The 12,940-nt window shown below is 43.0% G+C and overlaps 1 protein-coding gene across 5 annotated transcripts in view; it reads right to left on the minus strand.

The window, feature by feature from the left end:
• Positions 1-1,511: 1,511 nt before the first annotated feature.
• Positions 1,512-12,940, minus strand: part of LOC143320412 (ral guanine nucleotide dissociation stimulator-like) — a 50,762-nt gene continuing 39,333 nt past the window's right edge. For 4 of the 5 annotated variants that reach the window (XM_076730013.1, XM_076730011.1, XM_076730010.1 and 1 more), the window contains exons 3-18: positions 11,822-11,896; positions 10,963-11,156; positions 10,377-10,501; positions 9,907-10,122; positions 9,620-9,723; positions 9,379-9,463; positions 7,020-7,097; positions 6,531-6,617; positions 6,370-6,402; positions 6,043-6,164; positions 5,149-5,244; positions 4,790-4,994; positions 4,615-4,689; positions 3,568-3,834; positions 2,943-3,057; positions 1,512-2,688 (exon numbers count right to left, since the gene is read on the minus strand). In XM_076730013.1, the coding sequence (XP_076586128.1) occupies positions 2,513-2,688; positions 2,943-3,057; positions 3,568-3,834; positions 4,615-4,689; positions 4,790-4,994; positions 5,149-5,244; positions 6,043-6,164; positions 6,370-6,402; positions 6,531-6,617; positions 7,020-7,097; positions 9,379-9,463; positions 9,620-9,723; positions 9,907-10,122; positions 10,377-10,501; positions 10,963-11,156; positions 11,822-11,896 (2,053 nt within the window). In that variant the 3' untranslated portion in view covers positions 1,512-2,512. The remainder of the gene's footprint in view (positions 2,689-2,942; positions 3,058-3,567; positions 3,835-4,614; positions 4,690-4,789; positions 4,995-5,148; positions 5,245-6,042; positions 6,165-6,369; positions 6,403-6,530; positions 6,618-7,019; positions 7,098-9,378; positions 9,464-9,619; positions 9,724-9,906; positions 10,123-10,376; positions 10,502-10,962; positions 11,157-11,821; positions 11,897-12,940) is intronic. The other variant, XM_076730009.1, reaches the window with a different exon arrangement.

The raw sequence follows: 12,940 nt of genomic DNA on the forward strand, positions 1-12,940 counted from the left end.
TTAGAGCAAAAAGATGCAAAAATACCACTGTTATAGTAAACTGCATATGTGCCTCATAAGAAGGGGAAGCAAGAGTGAATAAAAGGGCTAACGGTGAGCAAAAACAGGTCATTTAGCAGTGAGGTTGTGTGCAAACAGACAGAAACTGTGCAGAATCCACAAAAGAAGCCCTTTGAAAATGAAAAATATCGCAACGATGTGACATCACTGTATCCATGCGAATAAAAGAAATATGGAACTCAAAAATGGAAAGCACATCCCCAAAAACCACTTTTTAAAAACAGTCACAAGGTTGGATTTTTCCTGTCAAGGAACAGATCATGGACAGATCACTGTCATTCATCTGGGCTCCTACGCACGGCCACATGCCAAACTTTACTCCAGACTACATGTTTTACAGCCTGATTTAAGGACCTTTTCTTTAGACATGTTTTTTTTCTTTTACTAGCTTTCCAGATCTGGAACAATCAAAGTCCATTTTTTCCACACTTTCTGTCAGGGAGCCCAGAGAGGAAAGACTCTGCTTTCATCACCAGCACATGAAGCCACAGCCAACACCACAAGAAAACGTCCTGCAGGATAAATCAGCAGGACCCGTCGGCCGCCTCACAAGCCTGTCATGGCACATTTGGAAAGTGGTTATTCATGGATATGAAGGATGATCCGCCATGTTGGAAGAAACCACAGTCTATCGCTTCTTCCCGTGCGATGCCATGGGTTATACCAAAATATGTTTGCTGTTACAGGAAATTTGGCATATCGTTCTTTAGCCAGAGGGAAATCTCACAGAATATCTTGGTTTGTTGCCACTTTTATGCAGTTTTCTTTCATTAATTGTATCTCAGAATTTTTCTACTGCAGTATTTTGGGACCACACGAAGATGGTACATCTCATCTCAAAGGGGATTATCCTGATAGAAAATAATACATTTGAATACATATTGCTGAATGGGTGCAGCAATCCAGCTTTCACCGAAGAGCTGCTAACAATAACACCACTTAAAGTCAGCTTTAGTGTCTTAGAGGGTCAAAATGATGTTTCAGAGTGCTTAATGAGCACTGAATACTTTAACAGTTTTGCAATTGTCATGATTGAATTTAAGTATATTATTATATATTTCTGATTCACTCTGGTGTCGAGAAGCCCATGAAAGCATCTCACTCAGCTGAGTTGTTCCTGTTGCATTCCAACATGGCGGCCAGTGGTCAGGAAGCAGAGAAAGTGCAGCTCGTACAACCTCCTCAGAAAGATAATTAGCAGCACCATATCAGAGCAGAGAGATGCAAAAAAAATGTACAAAGCGAAATGAAAAAAGTTTCGATATTGTGACGAGTCTATTAACAAAATCTCATGGTCCGTTTCAAAAGAATATACTGCACAGTTGGTGTGAACTGATATATACACTCAGTTTTTTTGTTCTCAGCTCTCTTCTTCTTCTCTCAGTTTTCCAGCCCTGTCAAGTGCGATCAAAGGACTGCCACATCCTTCACGGTGTAGTGGTTACAATTCATTCATTAAAAAAAGGAAACAGTGGCATGTGATTCATGGCTGTGCCCACTGGGTTTTGACACCATGTCACCATTTCAGACTCCTTGACCTTCTTGGTTTTTTTTTTGTAACATGGCAGCGTTCAGAAGTTAAAAGAGTTCAGGTCCCTCCACGTCAGCGTCGCTGGTGGTAAAATGCTGAAATGAGTCCCAGCGTCCGAGAGGGGGAGCGAAACGTTCAGTGCTGCAGTCCCAGAAACACTGTCGACATCAGGAACCCCGGGGCGAGGCGGTAAAGGCGGCGGTACACTCACAACAAAAGTTCCCTGAAAAAATAGAAACACATTCGAACACCCAGCGGTTACACACATCTGTGTTTACTCGCTGCGGCTTCGTGTTGTTCGTTTATGTACACTCCGTGCCAGGAGGGCGCGTGCATGAAGAGGGGATGGAGGCTGCTGACTGAGTCGGGGGGTTTGAAAGTTGTTATATCACAGGTGCAAAAACTCCTCCCATGGACGAGATACCGGAACAAAAACTTTTAAGACCGAGTGAATGTTCAGATGTAAACAGTTGGAAATAAAAAGTAATGGACTAGAATATGAAAGGGATCTGCTTTTCCACAAACCGCGTGAAAGTTCAGACCGAGTGGAGTCTGCCCGACGCCAACGCAGCCGTTTATTTTCTGACAAAAGCGTCCTTTTGTTGTCTGCCTTGTGCAAACAGCCTCTATCTGGACGCTTCCTGTGACAAGATCAGCCTTTTAACGTCCTCTGAAGGTCCTGATGACACAACAGCTGTTATCAAGTGCTAAGGTGCTCCTCTGCTTTCTGCGAATCCACAGAAAGGGTGCTTGATCAGTTATCACCTCTCCTTTGGCATCTCAGTCTTTGCCCAAACCAAAACTCAGATACTTCAGGTTAGTTTGCCTCCAGCAGAGCCGAACAGAAATGTTACTTCTGAGGAGTGGAGACCAGAGAGGGTTAAGGGGGTGGAGAGGAGGCAGGAAGTGGTGCGTCTGTCTTCAGAAAATCCCTTTAGCGATTTTCAGTCCCTTCTGTTTCATGCGAGGCAGCGTCGAACTGGCCACGTTCTTGGCCCGCACCGGCCGGGCCAGGCCGCGCTTCTTCAGCACAAAGTCATAGTTGGCAGTGGAGTTCATGGCGTAGAAAACGTTGGCATTGTCTGGGATCCGAAGCTCTGCAGAGCGAGACGAGAGAGAGAAGAAACAAAACGCAGTCAGTCAAAATCTTGTAAGAATCTTACCCATCAGTCAAAAGAACGTGAACATTACAACTTATTCTTCAGCATCAATACAGCGATCTGTACACAGACCCCAGAGAACCAAAAGATTGTTCTGTTCAATTTACAGAATGGACAAAAATGACTTGAACAGATGGCATTTAACCCCCTTTCCGAGTTCTACAGTCAGAATGTCTGTTTTTATTTTTCACCTTTGTCCTCAGAGATTTTCTGCATCAGCTCGTAATCCTCGGCCTTCTCCCGCTCCAGGTTGTGTTTGATCATGGCCTTCCTGATGACGGCTGGAGTCTTATCTTGACTCGTCACCTGAATCAAAGGACAAATCTTTATTTCTTATACTTCTTTCTTGCTGTTTTTCTATCGTTTTCCTAAATCAGAGATGTTGTAAAGTGGAAACACCTTCACTGCAGCCAGATAGGCTGAGAGAAAGTTGTGCTGCAGCAGCGTACAGAAGACTTTGGAGCTTTGGAAATCTGGATCTTTGCAAATGAACTACCATTGGGTTTATTACATTGTGCTTTGGGTGTTTTCATTCTAATATCTGCTAATATGTTGGTTGTATGAATTCCTCAGAGAATTTTACAACCTATTATGTGATCAAAAACCTGTGAAGCTGTCCTACTTGGATAGGACACCTTGTTCTTTGCTGAGCACATATCATCCCACCATTCACTCATTATCATTCATGCTCTGAAGCTTCACTCACACAATATTTAGCACATTGTTGAAACCGATGACACAGAAATTGTGATATTTTATGCTCATTGGTTGGAAGACTCATTTCCTGAAACAAGAAGATTTAGGAAACGACCTCACCAGGATGCTCTTGTACATGTTGCCGTTCTCCACATCCAGGCTGACCCTGATGATGCAGCAGTCGTCGACCTGCTGGTTGTACAGCGGCAGCGACAGAGTCGAGTAGTTCGACACCGCCGACACCGAGCGTTTGTGTGAGCGGGAGGCAGACATCGGTGTGGAGCAGGAGACGGAGGAGGAGGAGGCGCTGCTGGAGCCGGAGGCTGAACCGGAGCTGGAGCCTGTGCCGGAGGTGTCCAGAGAGGACAGAGACGTACACTCCCAGAACTGAACGGGACATGAGAGCAGAGGAGGCGGCGAGAATAAAACAATCAATGAACCTGTCAGTTACCTTTTGGATCAACATCAATATCTGTGCTACTCAGCATGTGAAGACTGAAGATTAACCTGCTGTAGTCACAGTAGCTGTGTTTCCATCAATGTATTTTAAGGTTTCCCATTAGAAAATGAAGATTGAAAAGGCAAAATTCAAAAACACAAATTCAACATAGTTTTCACTTTTGTTTTTTGAAAAAAAGTTAACATGCTTAACGAGAGATGGAAAAAGTTCTGACAGAGCGAACATTTAACTGTATGTATGAATGGAAGAAAATAGTGAAGAATTATCATCAAAATTTCACAGAGCCCAAAACTGATGTCCAAATCTCAAAGGTCTTCAATTTCCAATGTTACAAAACAGGAAGAAAATCATCAGTATTCACAAACTGGAACCAAATAATGTTTAGTGCCAGTCAATTTTCTGAAAGTCAACTAATTGTTTAAGCGATTTATCATTTTAGCAGCACCAATACTCAAACCACAGAAACAAGCTTTACTTCACTGTGTACCACTGAACACTGCTAGCTTGCTAATATGAAAGATCTACTCTATACATTCAAGTGGTGGGATAATTGGAAATTCTGTATATTTGTCTATACAAATGTTAATGGAAGACTGAGAGGCACTCAGGAGCTTATATAATCACACTTAAACATTCAACTGCCATCCACAAACATGCCTGATCATGTTTTCAGGATAAAAATGCAAATCGAAAAAAGGAAAACTTACCGTTGACGTTGTATCTGCTGCTGGAGCTTCTCTCCCCAAAGCAGAGACGGTAAGTTTCACTGAAGGAGTCGACGTCTGGAGAGACAGACGGAGAGAGTGAAGCAAACAGATGTCACCACACTGGAGAACATGTGTCACTGGACTGACTTCTCTGTCCCCTGCCTCTCTGCCTCACCTTCCTCTCATGTCCCTCTGGAGAATCTGACAGGAAGCTGGCGTTCACGTCCTCCAGGTCTGAACCACTGGAGCTGACGGAGGTGACGCTGAGGGCGTCGCCGCTGTCCCCGCCGCCTCCTTGGTACGGCCTGTAGTGTGAGTGGTCGAAGGACTTGGAATGAGAGCCTGCGCCGCCGCTGCAGCCGGCCTCCGTCAACTGCCGGCTGGACACAAGATAGTAACAGGGGAAGACTTTTAAACAGTCATGACACAAGAGAAAAACTACTCTGCTCAGTGTTATGATGATAATGTCAGTTGGATTATGTAGTCTATGTGTAAGAAAATGGTTGTCTCTTCTTGATCAACTCTGTCACTTACTCGCTCCAGCGTTTCATGATGCCTCCGTTCTTCTTGGCTCTGAGCGTGTTGCTGGCCGACTCTGACAGAGGCTCGATCTCACAGGACAGATTGTAGCTGCAGGAACAGGAAGTCAGGACGGATGACAATGTTAATCTGAACTCATCTCAAGGATAAGACAGGGCGACCTGTTGCTCACAGCTATCCTGCCACTTCAGTAGCCAGACATCCTGCCCTGATGTGTCAGTAAACACAACAGAACCCCGACTGTTAAGTCATTCTTTATTGATGCCCATGGAAAAATTCATCTATTTAACACATCTTAGGCTGCAAAGGCTGCAAACCAACTTCAATTTCTCAGCAAGGTGACAAACAAGGTAACAGTGAACGTGAAATCAGATCACAGTTGCTCTCAGAATGATGGAAAAAGGCCAATTATTGCCTGATTTGTTTATTAATATGACAACAGTTTGTTCTGCTTCCCAAGAGCTTTGTAGTCGTGTTAAACCACATTTGCTGATACCACCATGAACCACAGGTGTGGCCAAATCTACCAGGAAATTAGAAGTACACATCATGCAGAATGGTCCATTTCAGAGTCACATATATTATATATTTGTATTATAATTATACTGATGTATTAATGTACTTATCAATTTAGTGTTGTAGCGAGTACAGATGGGGCTAATTCTAACTAATTAACTATTTTTAAAATGTGAAACAGACTTAAATAAAATATCATCGTCTTTTATCGATTATGTTTTGTATGAATAATCTGAATCTGGAAAGTAAGTAAAGCTTTTAAACAAATGCAGTGGAGCTAAAAGTCCAATATGTCCCTCAGTGGAGCAGAAGCATAAAGTGACATTGTTGTTGAGACAGAGGGAGAAAACCAGCATGAGCGGACCAACAAACCTCTCTGCCTCGCTGAGTTTCTCCACGCCTGCGAACCACTCTCTGAAGTGGCTGTCCTGAGTGAAACTGTAGTTGTTGGAGGCCAACTGGAGCAGTTTGATCTGAGCGATCACCTCGAACTCCTGCAGGTAGGAGCAGAACAGGATATGATAAAAGAAAAAGATTCAATTTTTGATTCGACAGATTTATTTTGATCTGTTCTGAGCTGAAAGATGATTTCTATCAGTCACTTTACTTTTTTTAATCACACCTGCAGAGACATTTTTAAATCTGTTTTTCTATTAGATTTTTCATATCGTTACAAAAAAGCAAGAAAATTGAATTCACCTTTCTTCTCTTCTCGAAGTTTATCAGACCACCCTGGAAAAGGAGATATAAAACATGAGAAAGTGACGGTAAAAACAAAAGCAAACAAAACATAGAAACCTGCCAAAGAGGATAAATAAAAGAAGCTTAAGACAGAAATAAATACATGTCAGGGGTCTGACCTCTGTGTAATCCTTCATGGCAGTGTCCATCATCACCAGGTCCGTCAGGAAGGTCCCCAGGTAAGGAATCGTCCCCTGCATCACTCCCTGTTCACAGAAGGACAGAGGGACCATCAGTGGGAGTAAACATGGAGGCTGAGTGTGAAAACATTTTCAGAACATTTCTCAGAAAAACAACTCTTTAGAAGCACTTTCTGATTGCAGAGGAACTAAAAAACAAAACAGTCTGTTCAGGGCAGGACTAATCAAGTTAGAGAGGTACAGATATGCATCAGACAGAAGTCTCCTCAGACTGGACAGACTGCAGCGTCCTCACTTTCCACTAGGTGGGGCTGTCAGCACAGAATTGACACAAGGCAGCAGCCATGGCCGAATGTGTGGGTTTAACGGCGTAAAGCAGAAGCACTGTGATGAAACAAGTCTTTCACAGGTGAATAAGAAAAATTTTAAAAAATGTAAATCCTGTCTAGTTTTAGTTTGTGGACTCACCAGGTCTCTCTGCTGCTGGTGTCTCCTTTGAGCTCGTTTGGGGTTGATTTCCAAAGTGGCAAACTTGGAGGTTCCTTCCTGCAGAACAATAACAAAAAGGATGTCTGTTATAAACACGAAAAAATAAACTGGACCTCTCCAAACCCTGTGTAAGACTTCCCCACCCACATAAAAGCAACCTGAACGCACTGAAACAAGAATATCCAATATGTCAATGTGTGACACGTGAGGAAAACCCCTGCGCATGGTCACTGCATCAGGTCTGTTGTGTAAACCAAACTACAAATAAATAAACCTAAATTAAAACATCCAACTTTCCCATAAAAACAGATTCTGCTCCCTTTCCTCTGCTGCATACATACAGTGACATCATCTGGCAAACTCAGAGAAAACAAAACAAAACATGTGAAGTGACAGTGTTACTTTAAACAGCATATATCAAGAGGAAGCTTACAGCAGCAATTTAGTGCTGCACTTCCCCAAAGCTGAGACAGATAACGGAATAGTCGACATCAACGCGGAGCATGACGAGTAAACTTATCTTACTGGGCAAAATTGATGCGTCTTTAATTCTGAAACTATAGCAATGGATCTATAACTTAAAGGACAACTATTGTGTGAAAACCAACAAAATGTAATTACTGTTTGTGCTGTTTGAGCAGCTAATGCATGCAGCTGGTCTGGATGTTGAAGGCCCTGGGGGGTGACCAAGTGGGAACCTCCCTTCATGGATATTTTGTTGAGCTCAGTCTGAATTACTTCCAAAAGCTTCAAGACTTTTAATAACCTGCTGAAGTACTGAATGTGAATATATTTAGCCCTTAAAGTGCATTAAAGTAGACATACGAAGGATTAGCTTATTAATGTGACCATACTTTCATTTCACTGATCCTTAAAACTCTTTTCCTTGTTCATTTCGGAGGCGAAAAGCTGTCAGGGTAACCTCAGAGGGAAAAGCAGGAGAAAATCCACCTCCTGGGGTCCCCAGTCACATTCCTCAGAGTGATGTAATGCTCAGAGGCTTTCTGCAGCCCGTGTAACTCGAGCTGACCGAGTCAAGTGAACGCAGCCTGGCCTGAGCAGATAGAGCGAGACCGAGGCGACGCCTCGAGGTGATCTCTTACTCGCTCATCAGATCAGAGCTGTTATCTACACCTACCAAAGGTTTCCTCCTCCCTTTGACGTCAACCGGGATTCCCTCAGAGGAAGCCCGGGGTGTTCGCTCACTCTTACATCAGTAAAGTGCTCATGTTTATACATAGGTGACAACACACTCACTGTACCCAGCCTTTATTATGAGTCATTGGCAAGGTATTTGTTGTTTGTTTCCAGTGTTAAAAAATAAGCAGAGACTACAAACAATAATCCTTACATACAGTTTGATTTACACCTCACTCAGGTTCCTTTTAAAGGATAAGTCTGTATCTATTGTGTATTTTTCAACAAATCCCATTAAAAGAACAAAACCAGAAATGACTAATCGATGAATCTATCAAGCACTGCTCTTCATCCAAAGCCTCTTATTCCTCTGTGCCATACAGCTCAATTATTGTCTAAGAAGTCACACTGTTGCACTGAATGACATGTTTCTTCATTACCATTAACATTCATACATTCATACTGTGCTGTTTTGACTGCTGCCCCAAATACTCACTATATAATATGTATATAATATAGACTATAATAGCAGGAGCAGTATATGAACATAGACATTTGCCAACTCATTTCCTGGTCAGTCACGTTTCTCTGAGTGTCAGCTCCTCCTGTCCTTGAACCCAGTGCGTCAGTAAGAGCTGCAAAACACCTCAGAAGTGTCAACCACTCTCTGCATTAAACTCCATGAATCAGACTGATGATGACAGCAGCCTGCCAGCTGTACGGAGCCCACCCAGGACATCGTGAGTGATATATAGATACTGTGATCCACCAACATGGCACAAGGTGTTCTGTCCTGCAGGATGTTTCTGTGGATGTTCCTCTGCAGCTGCTATGAGACAGACGTGAGAAACTCCACAGATGGGACGGGTCACTAAGCTGTACATCCTGCTGCCCTCTGCTCGGCTGCCATGAACAAACGTTATATAACCTACGCAGACTGGTGGACTGATTTGTCCGATTAATAAGGGCTGATTACAGGAACACTGTAACACTGTAACTTTTTACCTTCTGTCTGCTACGCTGTTATTTCTTTTCTGAAGCTATTTCTGATTTCCTATTTTAACATTAAACTATTAACTATTTTTAACAAGCTACAACACGTGTTTGACAGGTTTTGTATGTAAAGTCACTACATAGGCCATGTGTTACGTATCTTGGGGTTGAGCATTTCTGTGTGTGCTGTTGAGGAGCTGTGACCCACCTTCACCAGCAGCTCTCGGCTCAAGGAGTAGTTGTTGTCGTCTGAGAAGATCTCAGACAGCTCGCGGAAGGTTCGGAAACTCTCCCTGAGAACAGACGCAGAGGTCAGCGCATGAAAAACAAACACAGAGCCCCGACAGCTCCTCTCTCTTCAATAATAAAGCATCTAATAATTGAATCTATGCACATATTCAACAACGTTTTTGGAGTCCATTGCTGCAACGTCAATTCTGGAAACCTACCGCGACACTTCCTCCCAGGTCCTTTTGAGGCGGTGGATGGCGTTGCACTGCAGGGCGGAGAGGATGGCTCGTAATGAGGAGAAGTTCTTCAGGATCCGACACTCCTGAACGCAACGGGAACAATTATCCAGTCAAAAACAGATACAGAACTTCAAATGGCTTCATAATTTTCTTTTTTTTACTTCCTGTCTGATAAGCTGACAGCTGTTAGGAGATGTTCAAAATGTAAAATATCCCTTAAAATAATGACTGAGTGCAAAAAGGTAAACCTGACGGTGTTTGCTCACCCGGGCCACGTCGATCCACCTCTCCAGCAGCCTGGCTCTCTGGTTGGGCTTCAGCGTTGGGTTGCTCAGACAGGTGGTGATGACACAGTTGGTGACGGAGTTGAACTGGGCCACAGTGGCTCTAATGGTTGGAGCCAGGTGCTCCTTCCCCTTCTTATCCCGCTGAGACCAAATCCCACCCAGGCAGTGGTAGGGCACGACCTTCTTAAACAGATCCTGGACAGAGATAAACAAAGAGATTGAAATATGAATAAAACAGCACGAACAGTCGGAGTGTTTAAATACGTTATTTTAAGGACCAAACCTGCAAGTTAGACTTTCTGATCACACAGCATCAAGCTCAGGGCCGTTAAAGGGTAGTTATTGGGAGTACTAATCACTGTTTTCTGACGTTTCATAACTGATGAAGAGAAACTGAATGGAGGATGAAAGACTGCTACTGTGGATGAGGAGAAGGGAGACATGCTCACCGCGTCCATGAGTGTGAATTGCTCTGCCACCATGATGGGGTCAAACGATAGGAAACTAAAAGCAGGAAGCTCGTCCTCAAAGCCGCTCTCTTCCTGCGTGGCAAAGGGGCAGCCGATGTGTTCCCCTGAAGAGATGAAAAAACATCTTTTTCACAACACCGCCTCGACCTGAACTCAGCCTGCACACAGTTCCTGCACTCCTCATCCTCTCTTTGACCTTGGTGTTTGTTTCCAACAGGACTTGAAAATTTCACTCAGTACTCAAACACTTTTCTCACGTGTCTCTCATCCCACGTGCTGATAGTGACTGTCAACTAGTTCTTATCACTTGTACAACCAAACTGTTCTCTACAACAGCAAGTATTACAACTGGTACTGTTTCTGCAGCTGCATGAAATGTGCAGCTGTACATGAGGACAAATTGTTTGCATTTGTCAAAAAGAGACTGAAGACTTATTCATAGTCAAAGTCTCAACATGAAAGGTAAATCCAGCATTTCTCTCCTCGACCACAGCTTTAGTTTCTACTGGGACCCCTCATTCTGGAGTCCCTGCCCTGTTGTCCCTCTCCTGTCCTGCCTTCATACCATCAGGATCAGGCTCACACTGCTGTCGGCGGTGGAAGTGGGCCAGCAGGTTGCGGGCGCGGCGCTCCAGGTCCGAGCCGGGGAAGTGGCGGTGAAGGTAGGCCAGAAGCTGGTGCAGACAGTCGTAATTTGGAGGGCTCCAGAAGTCCTCAGAGTACTGGTCCAGCCACGCGCCCAGAATAGATGAAACAGTGCTGTAACACACAAAAAAACAAAGGATGTGATGACACAAATTCTAAAATGAATATAAATTTTGCATCTGAGAGTCAATTTTTCAGCTGCTTTTAGTGTTTCAGTCACTGCAAGCTGATTGGCTAAATATAAGTCCATCTATTAGCTATTCCCATTTATCCTGAGGGAGCCAATCCCGGCTGGCACTGGGCAAGAGGCAGGGTACACACTGGACAGGTCGCCAGCCAATCACAAGGTTGACATAAAGAGACGGACAACCATTCAGTCAGATGAGACTCTACATCAGCGTCACGTCTGTGTTGTAAGTCTGAAGCTGGAGTCCGGACACGGTGAACCTAGCTTTATTTAAAGGAGAAACAGCTGGTCTGACTCTGTCAATGGGTCAAAATAAAGCATAATTCATCAGATTTCCATGATTGGCAGTAAAAGCTTAAGTGTTTTTTTTCCTGATTGATTTATCACATTCTTATCAGTTCATGAACTGCATTTGATCAAAGTCAGCCCCTCATTCAGAGACAGATGTCCAACAAAGAAAAATAACCCACTACAGTTTCAAAGTGTGTTGATATCCCTTTAAAGTGGGGAGGAGTGGGACGAGGCTCGGTGCTGTGAATGCGCTCAGTGATTGATGTTGGCAGCTCGACACTGAAGGTCGCAGCAGACTCACTTTCTCAGCTCCGTGCAGTCGTCATGGGAGACTCTGTGTGCCGTGGCTGCAGGGACATTTTGGAGTTTGGCATACCTGAAAAAGAAACACTCTGTTCAGTCTTCTTTAACCAGGATGATGAAAAAAGCAGCATTTACTTTCTGATAAGAGTAAAAAAAAAAGATTGACCCTGAGTGCACAGTGTGTAAAAACACACCGACTGTGGTCTTCCTGATTTTTTGCTTTAACTTATCTTGTAAGAAACAGCATTACTTTCTATAAATGTCAACCATCTCATTTAGGAATGGTTTGTATTTGCGCTTATTTTCCATGCATGGCAGAAAATGTAACCATTACCCAGCAAACTAAATGTTTAGAAATGACAATAAATAAATAAATACATACATAAGATGATGATGATGAATATTTAATCTTCATATTGTTATTATAGCTGAGTATCCTCCTTTCTGGCCAATACCTAAAATCTACCATGTAGATTTGGTCAACAGCTGATGTCAATATGCTTGTTTTTTTTTAAGCATATTTCCATTTAACATGTCAGCTATAATAATAAATATGTTAAAAAATTGACATGAAATCAAAGCTAAGCTAGGTCTTAAACAGGCATGTCTTTAAATTGTGATTATTTTTGTACAAAATGATAAAATCCGACCTAAGATGAGTAATAAAATTACAAATGTAAGAAAAGAAACGCAGGAGGTAGTAAGCTTGTCTGCTGTGAATAGTTAACTACAGGCGACATCAGCTATCAGCAACTCATCAGCTGTCTCTGTAAAAGTTTAGGAACAGTTCCACCTTTCGATAATAAAATGAAAGCCATTCAAAACTTCACTTCTCTTTAAATGTTGTAAATTTATAGAAGCAGGAATAAACGTTTAAGGAAACGGTGCTAAACGAACCACATATTCAGCAAGTTTGTCATAATAAACGCATTTTCTGTTCACATTACTAAGCTGGCACAAGCTACCCATCTATGTTTACGTACGGGAACAACCGAATATTTGAACGGCACAGACGAGGCAGCAGAAACTTTTTTATTTTTTCTGTTTAAAACTTTCTAGCTGCTGAACAGAAAAAGTGCTCATCGTGTGGAGCAGCGGTTGCCAACCTTTTGTGGCT

Source organism: Chaetodon auriga, chromosome 5 (genome assembly GCF_051107435.1).
Source record: "Chaetodon auriga isolate fChaAug3 chromosome 5, fChaAug3.hap1, whole genome shotgun sequence".
NCBI lineage: Eukaryota > Metazoa > Chordata > Actinopteri > Chaetodontiformes > Chaetodontidae > Chaetodon > Chaetodon auriga.